The 12,722-nt window shown below is 36.1% G+C and overlaps 2 protein-coding genes across 2 annotated transcripts; one reads left to right on the top strand and one right to left on the bottom strand.

Moving 5' to 3' along the window:
• Positions 1-2,434: 2,434 nt before the first annotated feature.
• LOC129302552 (probable glycosyltransferase At3g07620) lies at positions 2,435-3,571 on the top strand. Its single transcript, XM_054941489.1, has one exon. The coding sequence runs from the start codon at positions 2,435-2,437 to the stop codon at positions 3,569-3,571; it is 1,137 nt and encodes a 378-aa protein (XP_054797464.1).
• A 964-nt stretch (positions 3,572-4,535) lies between these two features.
• Positions 4,536-12,221, bottom strand: LOC129303189 (protein NEDD1). The gene is made up of 10 exons (XM_054942314.1): positions 11,749-12,221; positions 11,334-11,446; positions 10,173-10,433; positions 9,921-10,025; positions 9,024-9,089; positions 8,660-8,881; positions 6,671-7,234; positions 5,501-6,100; positions 5,012-5,188; positions 4,536-4,938 (listed from the first exon to the last, which is right to left on the bottom strand). Exons 1-10 carry the CDS (start codon positions 11,882-11,884, stop codon positions 4,831-4,833), a joined length of 2,352 nt encoding a protein of 783 aa, XP_054798289.1. The 5' UTR covers positions 11,885-12,221; the 3' UTR covers positions 4,536-4,830.
• Between the last annotated feature and the right edge of the window lie 501 nt (positions 12,222-12,722).

Below are 12,722 nucleotides of genomic sequence, written 5' to 3'. Positions count from 1 at the left end.
TTCATAAATAGAGTATTAAATTAAAAATATTTTTAAAAATTTATATTTTATTTTAATTATTTTAAAAAAATAAAGCTATATAGTGTATATTTAATAAGCTATCTTGTTATATATGATTTTGTCTAAAAATATTTTATAATTTGGGATGAATCGGGGAATAACATACAGCATTAACCATTAGCTTGGCTCAAGTAAAAGTCAACTTCTTAGAGCCTAAGCAAATTAAATGATTCTTAATGATCTTGATGATTAATATGAACCTTTGTATATGCTTAATAAGCCCGATGTACAGAATAGGTCAGTAGGATGTCTTTGCAAGACAAAGGCTCCTTCGTGAAGAGAGCAATCGATCAACGTGGGGGGTGTGTGCGTGCGTGTGTTTTTTTTTTTTCACATGCAAAGCCGAATAATAATAATTTAAGAAATTAAAGAAAATAAAACCCTTGCTTTCGAACCCTTATGTAGCAAATTTAAAAGTATTCATCTACTACTCAAGCGTTTGAATTAACAAGTTAGGATAAACTTGATTCTTTTTAGTTAGAGGTATCAAATTTGAGTCCTAAATATATAACAGATGTATCTCTTAAAAAAATATTTATAAGTTGTCAGTCAGGTTGATTTAGATCAAAGATCTAAAATACTAAATTCAAAGGAAATAAATGCTCATCTAACCCAGCATCTAGATGTTATAATTACCTTCCCTTTGAAGGGTTTTTTGGTCATAGGGTTATTAATCGATATGTAACGTCATTAATTTAATTTCAACCAAGTGAACTAATCTAATATTAAAAAGTCTCCTCCAAAACACACAACTATTTTTATGCTAAACTAAATTAATCCAATTAAATATATTAATCGATTTAGATTAGGTTGAACTGAATTGTCAGCTTTTGAAGGGAAAATGTTTAAAAAAATTCAGTTCAAGTCTGCAATAATAGCTTACACAAAAAAGCAACCAACCAATAGATTAATCAAAATAAAACGCTGCTTTTATGCAATTACTGTAAATATATTATTTATTTATTTCGGTTCCATTTTTGTCTTCAGTTCTGTCATGAACTCGCGATTAAGAATATATCATTTTTATAATATAAACCCCTAGAATAATTTCGATTTTTTAAAAAACCAGCATGCATCATGCTACGTCAATATGTTTTTGTTTTCCCTTTTCTGGCCAAACTTGTCAACATGGAATTTTGAAGATGATCGTCTATGGCCGACGGAAGCTTCAAACTATTGAAATGGAAATCTCGTTTTAGTCAAACAAAAAAACCATACAACGCAAACACATCGATCGCCAACCCTATTATTATCTACGTCGTCTTTCTTTCACGAAACTTTTACGTCCCTAAGAAAGGGCGGAACCAGCTTTAATAGTTCCGGGACCAAACTTTCAGAAAAAAAAAAAAAAAATATTATAATTTAGAAATATTAGATACCAAATTATGTACAATTATATACACTTTTGAGAAAATTTTAAAAACGTTTAAAATAAAATCATATAACATATTTATGTTCTCTCTTATCCTTATATTATAAAATAGTTTTTAAAAATAAAAATTAGTCTAAATTATAAAATACCCAATTAGGAAATCATGTAATACTCCATTTTTACTCCCCATAATTTTAATAGTTTTTTTGTAACTTGAACAAAGCATGATGAGATTCTCTTTAATTAATAAGGGTATGAGTAAAATATTAAAATATTTTTTTAAAAATAAACAATCTGTTATTTTTTTTAAATCTGCATGAAAAAATATTTAGAAGTGTATATAAAAGGTGAAGGGAGTGAGCTCCCTCTGAAACCTCAATATAATATATGTTTTAAAAACTTTGTTTAGTTTAAAATACTTGATATTTGGTAGTTTTTATGATTGTTTTTTTTAACTAAACTCCTATTTTATTTATTACTTTTTTAAAAAAATTATGTATTAAAATTTTAATTATTATTATTAAGACACGGACATAAAACATTGAGTGGGTGTATAACTGAAAAAACATACAGTTTTTTTAAAAGATTAAGATTTTACCTAATTTTCTTTAAAACTATGGAACAGTTATTAATATCACATATTGTAGCTTAGAAAGAATATATATATATATATATTCTCTCCGTGCATTTTTAATTGAATCTCAACTCTTAATAAAATAATTATTTATTTTTTAACTAATTCTATTTTTTTATCTTTACTCCTATTAAATATAAAGTCATTATCAATAGAGACACTTTTAAAAAAAGATAATGATTACATTTTAAAAAATTAAAAATATCTTATATTTTTTAACATTTAATACTTTAAAAATATATTTTTTAACTGGAGAAAGGATATAATTTGTGTATATGTCTCTGTATAATATGGGAGATTATTCTAATTGTGGTGTTACGTCCATATTCCCTCCCTCTAATCCCCGGCCCGGTCCCTAAGCCAAATCCATGACTTTACGTGCTTCTTCGACCATTCAGATGAATAACTTCGTTGATCTCTCACGTTTCAGAACAACTTCGCCGTCTGCTCCGTCTTCACTTTCCATGGCCTACTACTTCTCTGCACTCCTCTCCTTCTCTTTTTTCTTCATCATCGCACAATCCCAACCAGTGATCCTTCGTCTCAATACTTCACCTTACTTATCACCCTCCACGATCCTTAACTACCAAAAAATGGTTCAGAAATTTAAAGTGTTCATCTACAAACCAAGCAAAGCTTTTAACTACACGACCGAAGCTGAATCCATCTTCTACGCCACGCTTCAAAAGAGCCGCTTCGTCACCCAGAACGCCGACGAAGCACACCTTTTCTTCGTCCCTTTCTCTCCCGATATTTTCCTTCGTGCCCTTTCCCGTTTCATCGGAAATCTAAGAGTGGACTTCCCGTACTGGAACCGTGCCCTCGGCGCCGACCACTTCTTCTTGTCCTGCGACGGTGTTGGGCACGGTTCGAACCGGGACGTCGTGGAGCTGAAGAAGAACTCGATTCAAATCTCATGCTTTCCCGCAAGAAAGGACGGGTTCTTCATACCTCACAAGGACGTGACGCTTCCTCCGGTCGTTCATAATTTTCACGCTCCGGCGAACACAACGGTGAGGTTTCTGGGTTATGTTCGGCACGGAGCAGTGACGTCGTCAAGTTTGATTGGCGAGTTGGTCAACGATCCGCAGTTCTTGGTCGACACGGAGCCGTCGGATGAGACTACTTTTGCTGAGAGATCGAGTAGCAGCAAGTTTTGTCTGTTCGAGTACGGAAACGACGTGTCATGGATCGGCGAGGCCTTGCGTTTTGGGTGCGTGCCCGCGGTGATTGCTGATCGTCCCCTAATCGACCTGCCGTTTATTGACGTGCTGAGGTGGCAGGATGTGGCCGTTTTCTTGAGAAGCGGGAGAGGAGCGAAGGAACTGAAGCACGTGTTGAATGACACGTGGAGAGATCGAGGAGACCTAATGAAGGGATTGGGTGTGGCAGCGAGTCAGCATTTCGTGTGGAACCCGAAACCTGAGCCGTTGGATTCGTTTCACACCGTGATGTATCAGTTATGGCTTAGGAGGCATGCGATTAGATATACGAGAGCCGAATGACAGGAGCGAAGTTGAATTCAGACACGTATAGCACCGACTTCTTCTTGTTTTTTGTTTCTTTGTTTTTTTGGATTTACGATTCTATATGCCAATATCGCAGATGTCATGAAGCTGCGTGTAAGTGTTCATAGAGGTATTATATATATATATATATATATATATTAAGAAGGCAAATGAAAAAGAAAAAGGAAAAATTTTCTAAATCAAAGATGCTTTTTCAGATTGCTCAACTCTAACGAACGTGATAGGGAATAAATGAGCTGTATTATATGGAGATGCAATAATAGTCAATGATCTTAAGGATCGTTTCTTTCCATTTCCAAGCAATCACTAATCAGCTCAATAAATAAATAATAGAAGGGTGTATGTCATCTTAGGAGAAGTGGGAGTACTTAATTATTTAAAATTTAAGGCAGAATGGAGGAACTTATTTAGCTCATAATCGAACACATGTGATTATGAGGATGAGATGTCAAACTCAATCAACCAAGAATCATTTACTCTATATGTATATATAAAGATTAATCTAGACGATTTTTAACATGCAAATTTTATAATCTAAACATGTTTCATGTAAAAAAAAAAAAAAGAATTTCCACTTCAAAAGATCTATGCACAGAGGTGATATTACAATTGTTCACCTATTGTAATAAGCCTAAAGCAGCCTTATAAATAAGTCTCAGTGTGACTTTTCAAATCAATATAATATTTGTAGAAAGCCATTCCATTCTAAGTTATTGACAATATAGACTCTTTATTGTCTCGTTTCTTAAATTTGCTATCATGCATGGAAGTGGACCTTATTAGAAAAATAGTCGACGTTGGGCTTGTTTGTAATGCCATAATCATTGATAGTTCTTCAATTGGAAAACGTGAAACATGCCACAGAAATTGTGTTGGGAGAGTAGAAGACAACTAGGTTCTCATCGTTCAAAAGGATTGATCAATCAAACACAAACTCGAATTAAACCAAAGGAATAGTTAATTGATAAACCAACAGACATGCACCCATACAAATCTGCAAATAATCATTTCTGTACATTTTCAAAGTCCTACTCTAGCAACAAACAATAATATTCCTTCTTTCCCTTTGATATGTTTTTCTTCAATCGTCGCCTCCAAAACTTCTCTTGCTGAGAGAGAAGCAACCTAGACACCTATAACAGGCCATACAGTAAACGTCAATTTGTCAATGAAACAAACAAATGCCACGCAGGACAGAAGGGGACCAACAAAAATTACAACTTTATTAACAGAAGTCAAAGCATTTGCCGGAGCTGCTGGCATTCCTGACGGAGAGACTTCACTTCTTTCATCAACTCAGCTTGGTTCTCCACAATGGATTTTATCACGCTGAAGAATTCCGTCTGTTGAACGTGGCCATTAGTAATACGGAGAAGGAAATAATTGGAAAAATGGTAAGTGACTTCAGATGCATACCTCCTGCAGATGAAACTGTCTTAACAATTCAATATGAAGGTTCCTCATATCCTCATCTCTGGGTTTCAGACGCGAATCTAGCGTTTCTTCCAAGGTTCGTTGAAAAAGCTGAAGTGTAAATGAAGAGCCTTGCTGTGCATCTAATTGAGACGCTTTCTGTTGTTGAGCGGTTACACCCTATTATAAATATCACATCAATACATAACAGAAGGGGAAAAAAAAATACTATATCCATAAGCAGATCATCACAATGAGTTCTGACGTCCTGTGACCAATTTAAATTTAAATTCTGAATTAAACCACAGAATTTGCACAACATATACCAATGAAACACACACATAGCCTAAGTTTTATGCTGAGCAATTGCGGAAGAATCAAGGATGAAGGAACAGAGATAAATGTTCTACAGTCTACTAAAAACAATCAAACAATAGCATCTGCAAAGCAAACAAGAGATATAAATGATGCAAAGATTTCACAATTACATACATTTGCAGGTAATATAGAGCTTGATTCTGTTGAAACTGATGTATCAGACTTCAGCAGCAAGCTATTTAGAAGTTCTTCTCTGGTTTCTGCTCCTGATTTTTTCATCTTAGGTGATCCTACTGAAAGGGATACTCCATCACTGAAGGTAGATGTAGTGCTTATTCTCTCGGCATAAGTGGAAAATCGCCGGGTCAAAGATGACATTCGTGGAGAATCCAGGTTACCCTGTCCAAGAATGGATTTCGTATTCATGGACAAGGAGTTAGAAGACAAGTGATCAGGAAAACCTAATGAAGTCTCCTGACTTGTAGAGACATCTTTGACGCGTAAACTGGCAAAATTGATGCTTGAATTTGTGAGGGAGGTAACATCCGATGATGAGGAAGCCTGCAATCCGGAAAACATTGATCCTGCTGTCTGAACACCAGAAGCCGATGTCCCAAACCGAGAAGGTGCATTGATGGACTGGCGGAGGTAAGTGTATTTTTCAGATAACCTCTCACCACCCCAAGCTTCCGGAGGAGTGATTGAAGAAGCATCATCCTTGGAAGATGGGGGAACAACTGATTCCACAGGTGGAAATGAAGATCGAGTTTCATCCTACACGAATTTATAAAGTAATACAATCTTTTCAAAATAAGTAATCTCATTTGAATGAACTATGTTGGGCAAGTACAATGAAGGATTCACGCCAAGCCTTGTGCATATATTAAATCCTGAAAATTATTTTGTGCTAGAGGGTGAAAAAAGAAAGCCCTGGAGATCAGTTTGATGAATCAATTTATAATGCTCAATCAATGCTATTAAGCAGCATGCCTTCTTTGCAAGTCAAAGTTAAAATAAACCTGGAACTTAAGTCTTTTGAAGATCATCCTCAAGGGCTTCAAGTTTTTGCTAAGAATTTGAAAGAAAGGAAGAAGCATAAACATGTGGAAGAAAAAGGTACTGAATATTGCCAGTGCAGATAAGATGTAGAATAATCAAACTCACAACAAACTGTGTCCATAGGTTAGAATGATGCAAAGACAAATGATCTTTCAAAATAGACAACTCAAATTATTCATTTCTTTGACAACCATCATCTCTTAGTATTCAATACTGAGAAATTCTAGTAATATGCATCATATAGAGCAGTTAAATTCAAGACTAAGGCCACAGGGAAACAAGAACCTGCTTAGAAATTGACCCAGATTTCCAATCGAATATGGGATGATCAATGCTGCCTTCCTCTGTATTTGGAAATCTCCTACTAGATGAAGGAAACAACAGTGATGAAGGTTTCCTATCTACAAACATGTCCTTCTTTGCTCCATTTTCATCCCATAGTGAGGGTGTTATTGGTTGAACATCAACAAGAGGGGAGAAAACCTCCATCTCATCTTTGAAGTTATAACTAGAACGTGGAGCATTTAGCCTTGAGAGATTTCCACCCGGCCATAAATGGTTTCGATGTGGTGTTTCCTCTCCACTAGACACATTTAGTATGCTTGATGCCAATCCACTGCTAGATGATTTAAGTGAAGATACTTCAATGGAGGCATTTAAACGGCCAGAATTCCTAGAACTTGACACTGCGGTAGATAGAGAAACACTTGATGAGGTTGCAGAAGGTAAAGGATCTGGCATAAGGATAGAATCTTCAACTGCATCTCCCACAAGTGCAGTCTCAGCAGTGCAATTAGCTTCATTGACACTCACAGGTTTTGACCTTTGCCAACACAAGCCTGAAACAGCCTGTTCCACAATATACATTATTAGAGCTAAAAACATAAATTCGTAAGCTAACTCCAAGGGAATAAACAAGATCACATAGTCAAAGTCAACGTTTTGAAAACCCAACCGAACGATTTTAGAAAGAAGTAGAAAAAAGGGCTGTGATTCATGTTCTGATTACCATTCACGAGTTACAGAGGGATAAATAGGATTCAGGCCACAAAATAAACCCAAAAAATCCATTACAATCAGGTCCCTAAATGCTGCTGAGCCTTGGGCATAATGTGGAGTTACAGAGGGATAAATAGGATTCAGGCCACAAAATAAACCCAAAAAATCCATTACAATCAGGTCCCTAAATGCTGCTGAGCCTTGGGCATAATGTGGAGAACAAAGTATACATGTGCAAAAGTTTAGTGAAGGAGCCACTGGAGGCTCTAATAATGACAGAGATCACATCTTAATGACATGATTAGTTGACCATTGTTGATTTCTGAAATACTCCACATATCTAGGACTGATTGACATGATCACGTCATTAATGACATGATTAGAATTAATCAGACACTATTAGCCATTAATCACATCTTGATGACGTGATCTGCCTCCTTACATAGCCTCAATAGCTCTTCCTTTTTTTTTTTTTGCCTCATTTGACCCATTAATCCCTCCATTATTTCTATTATTTTGTTTTCTACAAGGCACGAAAAGTTAGAACACCACAGCAGTGTCTTTGGAACCAGAGTCATACTGGTCAGTCAAACCAGAGTACAGGTGAACTGTCCCTAATTTAAACAGGTTCGCTTGGCAAGCATACTTATCCCACACACTTCTTTTCTGCGCTTAGAATATTTGTGGACCCAAAGTACTTGGCTTTTATTTCAGGCCAGGAAGGACTTTCAAAAACAAAGTTTCCCCCTTTCTTTTGCGCTCCACATCAAGCTTCATCCCACTAGATGAGATCAAGTACATGAATCACGTGACACTCTATCAACAAGCAAATCTATGGATATATTGTTCACTATATCATGAATTAAAAATTGATAAAAAGCAATCAATTAATCAGAGATGTATGTTATGCTTAATTAAATCTTGGATAAGATGCACAGCATTTGTCATTTTAATTCACTTTTCACTAAAATAATTATATTTTTATTATTCAAGATGAACAGGTTCCACCTCATTAATTAGTAACCCCAACTGACATGATACCCTAACCTGGCCCCAGGTCCAACAGCTATGTACAGTAGGCACAAGAGAACTAAACTTGTATACAGTTCCTACCATCCATCACCACTTGGGGTCAAGAGAATGATCACATTCAAGAAAATAAGTAATTTAAAGCAGCTTCTATATCATGTTAATTTCTCATTCAACATGCACCAGGCTACAGCAAAGTAACTCCATAATTGCAAATAAAAAGTTTTAGATGGGGCAAAGAACTACCTCAGAACTACCATAAGCATGAAGAACGACAAAAGGTTGTGGTTTTCCACGAACATCATAGAATGCAACCCTACCATTGCTTGTCGCAGCTGCCAGCATCCATCCATCATCCCTAAAGGCCAATGAAGAGAATGGTGCCTCATAAGATATGCAAGATGATGGTCTTCTAGAACTAGTGTCATAAGTATATAATTTTTTGTCAAGACCCACGCTAGCAATTATCTGTCAACAGAAGAATGGTGTCAGGATGCAGAGTACTTTAACTATTAGATTAACTATCCTACTGAGAGATTTATGACTTCATAGTAGGATAAACAGCATCCCTATGTACGTTCAAATATAATTAAGCCATTAGAAATGAAACCTTATCATTGGATGGAGAGAAGCTAATACCAGCAGTCGGTGCTGAGTGTTGCTTCAACCATGACACCTGTTATGTTGTTTTTTTCCAGATCACAAAAGAAAAGGCAAAGGATAAGAGAAAATAAAATGCAGATGGTCAATTCCCAAAGATGCATTAGAAGATTCAGTCGAAAATGAAACAAGAATTGAAAAAAAAATCTTCTACAGGATTTTTTTTTTTTTTTTGGTGACATGGAATGCCAAAGGCCCAGGATGAGGTGATCCATTGTATTCCAAAATTATACCAAACTAATTAAAAAATTAAATGTAATAGTTAGATTAATGGTACAGAGGGTATAAGAGAAAGATGCTACAAGTGTGAGTTATATTACTAGTGTATATGGAGGGGACGGGTGCATTGTTGCCACAAAATTGGCAAAATGAAATTCCTGTGCCAAGTTAAATATATGACTGCACATTTAACTGTTGCTTTCTAATATGCAAAGCAACAAGATAACATCAGGACTGATTCCTGAATAATTCTCTGTGTGTGTGTGTGTGAGATAGAGAGAGAGAGAGAGAGAGCGTAGAAGTGGGGGAGACCGGCAAAGAGAGAAGAATAAGGACCAAAAAAGGGACAAAGATACTCTAAGATTCATCATGCACCAAATTGAGTTAGAGGAGAACAGCCATTGGTTAATTCTAGACCAAGGCTCATTAACAACCTAACTCCCCGAACTACCTTGACTATTCTTTCTTATTTATTTTACAATTATCATATCAGTGCGTGTATAAGCAACTCAATGGAAGTCTCTAGCAATACTACAAACTGTCTACCATGTACCAACTAAAATGGTATTTTACTATTGCAAAATGTTTCAACATGTGGTGTGTGATATATGGAAGAACAATTGCATACCTTGGGGCTCCGACCAGTTGTATCCCACAAATGAACTGTACCATCGTCACCAGCAGTCACCAAAAGGTGACGACTAATCCGAGAATAATCAAGAACTCTCAACACCTGGTCTTACAATTTTAAATAAAAGTGGTTAACACTTCAGCTTTGAAAATTAAAAAAAAAACTAATAAAATAAATAAATAGAACTTTAAGAGGCAGAGGATTCAAACAAGAAGAAAAAAAAATTCTACCAAAAAAAAGACAGAAAACCTGTTCATTGGGGTCTTTGAGTTCAGCAGCCCTTGAACCAGAAGCAAGGTTATGGAGTATAAGGTCCCCACTAAGGCCGATAGAAGCCAAGTGTTCATCTTTGCAGTTGTACATTACACCTGTAATAGTGCTAGTATGACCTCTCAACCATTTAATACAGCGCTTCCTTTGCAAATCCCATATCCTTACAACTTGACCACTTCCTCCAGAACATAGATATCTGGAAGCCTTGTTACTGAAGCTAATAGCCATTATAGACTCCTGCACAAATTACAAAGATGCATGAATCAAACCCTTGAATAACAAAATATTTCTTGATTATGCACAACTTGCGTAATTTTCAGGACCAATGACACCACATAGTGACCATAAAACTGCAGTAGATAAATAAATGATTGCAAAGGGCTTGATAGTGCAGATAAATAATTTTAAATGCAATATATAGCCTGTATAGAACCTTGAATGATGCCACTTCACCTCATAGCCCTTAAAAGTTCGAACAAACCACACTAAACAAGGAACATCAGTATTATAGGGATAAGTTGCTTCTTCTGAAAAAACCCAGCGGCCAACTTTGAAAGAATAGCACTTCTCCTCGTGCACAAATTCTGTTCTCCAAGGTCAAAGTGTTACTAGAACTAAATGTTGTCGGAGATTCTAAGAAAAATGTCAAATTCCCTGTACAATAAGTGTATGTTATAGACTATAGGGTCTAGACGTTGGTGATTGTGAGGATTGCGATTCCTACCCCCAAACCTTCCAATCATGAGTGGTTCAAAATGTGTGTGGGAGTGGAAGACAATTAAATGAATTTGACTCTTACAATCAGTGTCGCTCATCACTCATCAGTGAAAGGCTGAAAGCTAAACCAAAATAACATCAAACATATAATTCAGCTATTTTCCTGCACCTCTGGGGAAGTGACAGGAGAGAGTACTTCACGGCACAACTTGTTTCATCACTAGGTGTTTGCTGTTTCGGAAGGAGAATGATAAGGTTCATAATCATGAAACATGACAAGCATCTTTTGACTTAGATGCTTCATTTCTCTACACCTTTACTCTTTTGATGAACTTTTCCTTTATTGTGCGCGTACTTTCAGAAGTCATTTTAATTTGGGCTTCATGAGGAACAGCCTCTCTACTAAACAGCAGGTATTACCTCTATGTTGTCTCCACTATCAGTGCCAGCCACAGGAATGGTACCCATGCTCTGCCCATTTTTATGCCATAACGAGATCTTCTTATCATCTCCAGCACTGGCCACAACCAAATCTGTAAACAAAAGGTTCAGTTCAAACAATAACATTTGTTTCGTAACATAGTGCATACAATCAAATAGCTTAAACTATTTCTACAGCAATTTAGGAACCGCAAATCAAATGCACCAACCAAATCAACACCAATGCTTAGTTTAATTGCGCTTAATCCGTCCGCGAGTGAAAGAAAATAGTACAAAGAACAATTTCTAAGAGATTGATAAGAAAACAAAATCCCACAAACGCCAACCCTTCTAAGGAAAACAAAAATTAAAATCGGTATGCAGCGTAAAGGAAAGAGATCACAAATTGACTCACTGGTATGGTTCCACTTCACTGAATTGACATGGAATCCAGGAGAAGGGGTATAACTCAGTGAGCAAGGATCGCCGGGCTTGACCGAGGCATCGAATAACTTCACAGTATCACCTCCACAGGCCGCCAGCAACGCCATTGACGGATCCCCAAAATCTACCACCCACTTTTTCACAATCTCACTTCAACTAGGCTTCCTAATCCATCATTACCATACCCGATTTTTTGCGCACAGACATAGCAAACAGATTCTCCAGTGATTACTCTGGGAAAATCTTTGTGGGGTGGAGTGAAGGAAAATGTAAATCAATTTTTCAAATTGGTTTTGGAAACCCTACAAGGTTGGGCAAAGAATGAAAAAAATTTAAACGCAGAGAAACGTAGAAAGTGAGCGCCTTTTATATGATGTCGAGGATCTGGAAGCCCGAGTTCTTAACCAGCGTACGTATTAGCTTTCCCTTCAATTAAATTTGGAAACTTCAACTTAAAACATGTGTGGTTACCTTTGGCTGTTCAAACTTTTAATTATTCTTTATATTCTTTTTCCAGAGATGAATGCGCAGCTAATCATTATTTGCGTATGGTATGGTGGAAGAAATTGATGGCTTTCTTCAGCAGCATTTCTTCGATCGCACTGAAGCATTAGAGCTTAACAAATTTGGATATGATTATGAAAATGTAAAAAATAAGGCAATTCAAGTATATAAAACTACAAAAGTATTAATGTTGTGGTTTGTGTGTTTATATGTCAAAAAGGAAGTCTCACATTTTCAAGTGAAAAAGAGCTCTATCTTTGGAAGATTTTTGTAAGGGAAATGGAATAGAGTTGGATGATTAGAAGGCTTAAGTCATTATTTATATTTTTTTAAAAAAAAGAATGAAATGATAAGAAATAGCTTTTAAAGTTCTCCTTCAATTTTTTTTTTGTCCTCCCAAATTGAGGAGTCAGAAATGACATAATATAATTATTTCATTTA

The sequence above is a fragment of the Prosopis cineraria genome, unplaced genomic scaffold, assembly GCF_029017545.1.
Source record: "Prosopis cineraria cultivar Desert tree isolate PC_DT_omini unplaced genomic scaffold, ASM2901754v1 PC2, whole genome shotgun sequence".
Lineage (NCBI taxonomy): Eukaryota > Viridiplantae > Streptophyta > Magnoliopsida > Fabales > Fabaceae > Prosopis > Prosopis cineraria.
Note: the sequence above shows the minus strand (reverse complement) of the source record. Positions and strands in the feature narration are given on the sequence as shown.

What these genes read in the sequence shown, in the direction of transcription:
- LOC129303189 (XM_054942314.1), bottom strand. Translation starts at nt 11,884, where the DNA reads ATGGCGTTGCTGGCGGCCTGTGGAGGTGATACTGTGAAGTTATTCGAT. An exon ending in TCAAAGACCCCAATGAACAG is followed by an intron (nt 10,026 to 10,172) that starts GTTTTCTGTCTT and finishes TTGTAAGACCAG; the next exon opens with GTGTTGAGAGTTCTTGATTA. An exon ending in CAACTGGTCGGAGCCCCAAG is followed by an intron (nt 9,090 to 9,920) that starts GTATGCAATTGT and finishes ACAACATAACAG; the next exon opens with GTGTCATGGTTGAAGCAACA.
- LOC129302552 (XM_054941489.1), top strand. Translation starts at nt 2,435, where the DNA reads ATGACTTTACGTGCTTCTTCGACCATTCAGATGAATAACTTCGTTGAT.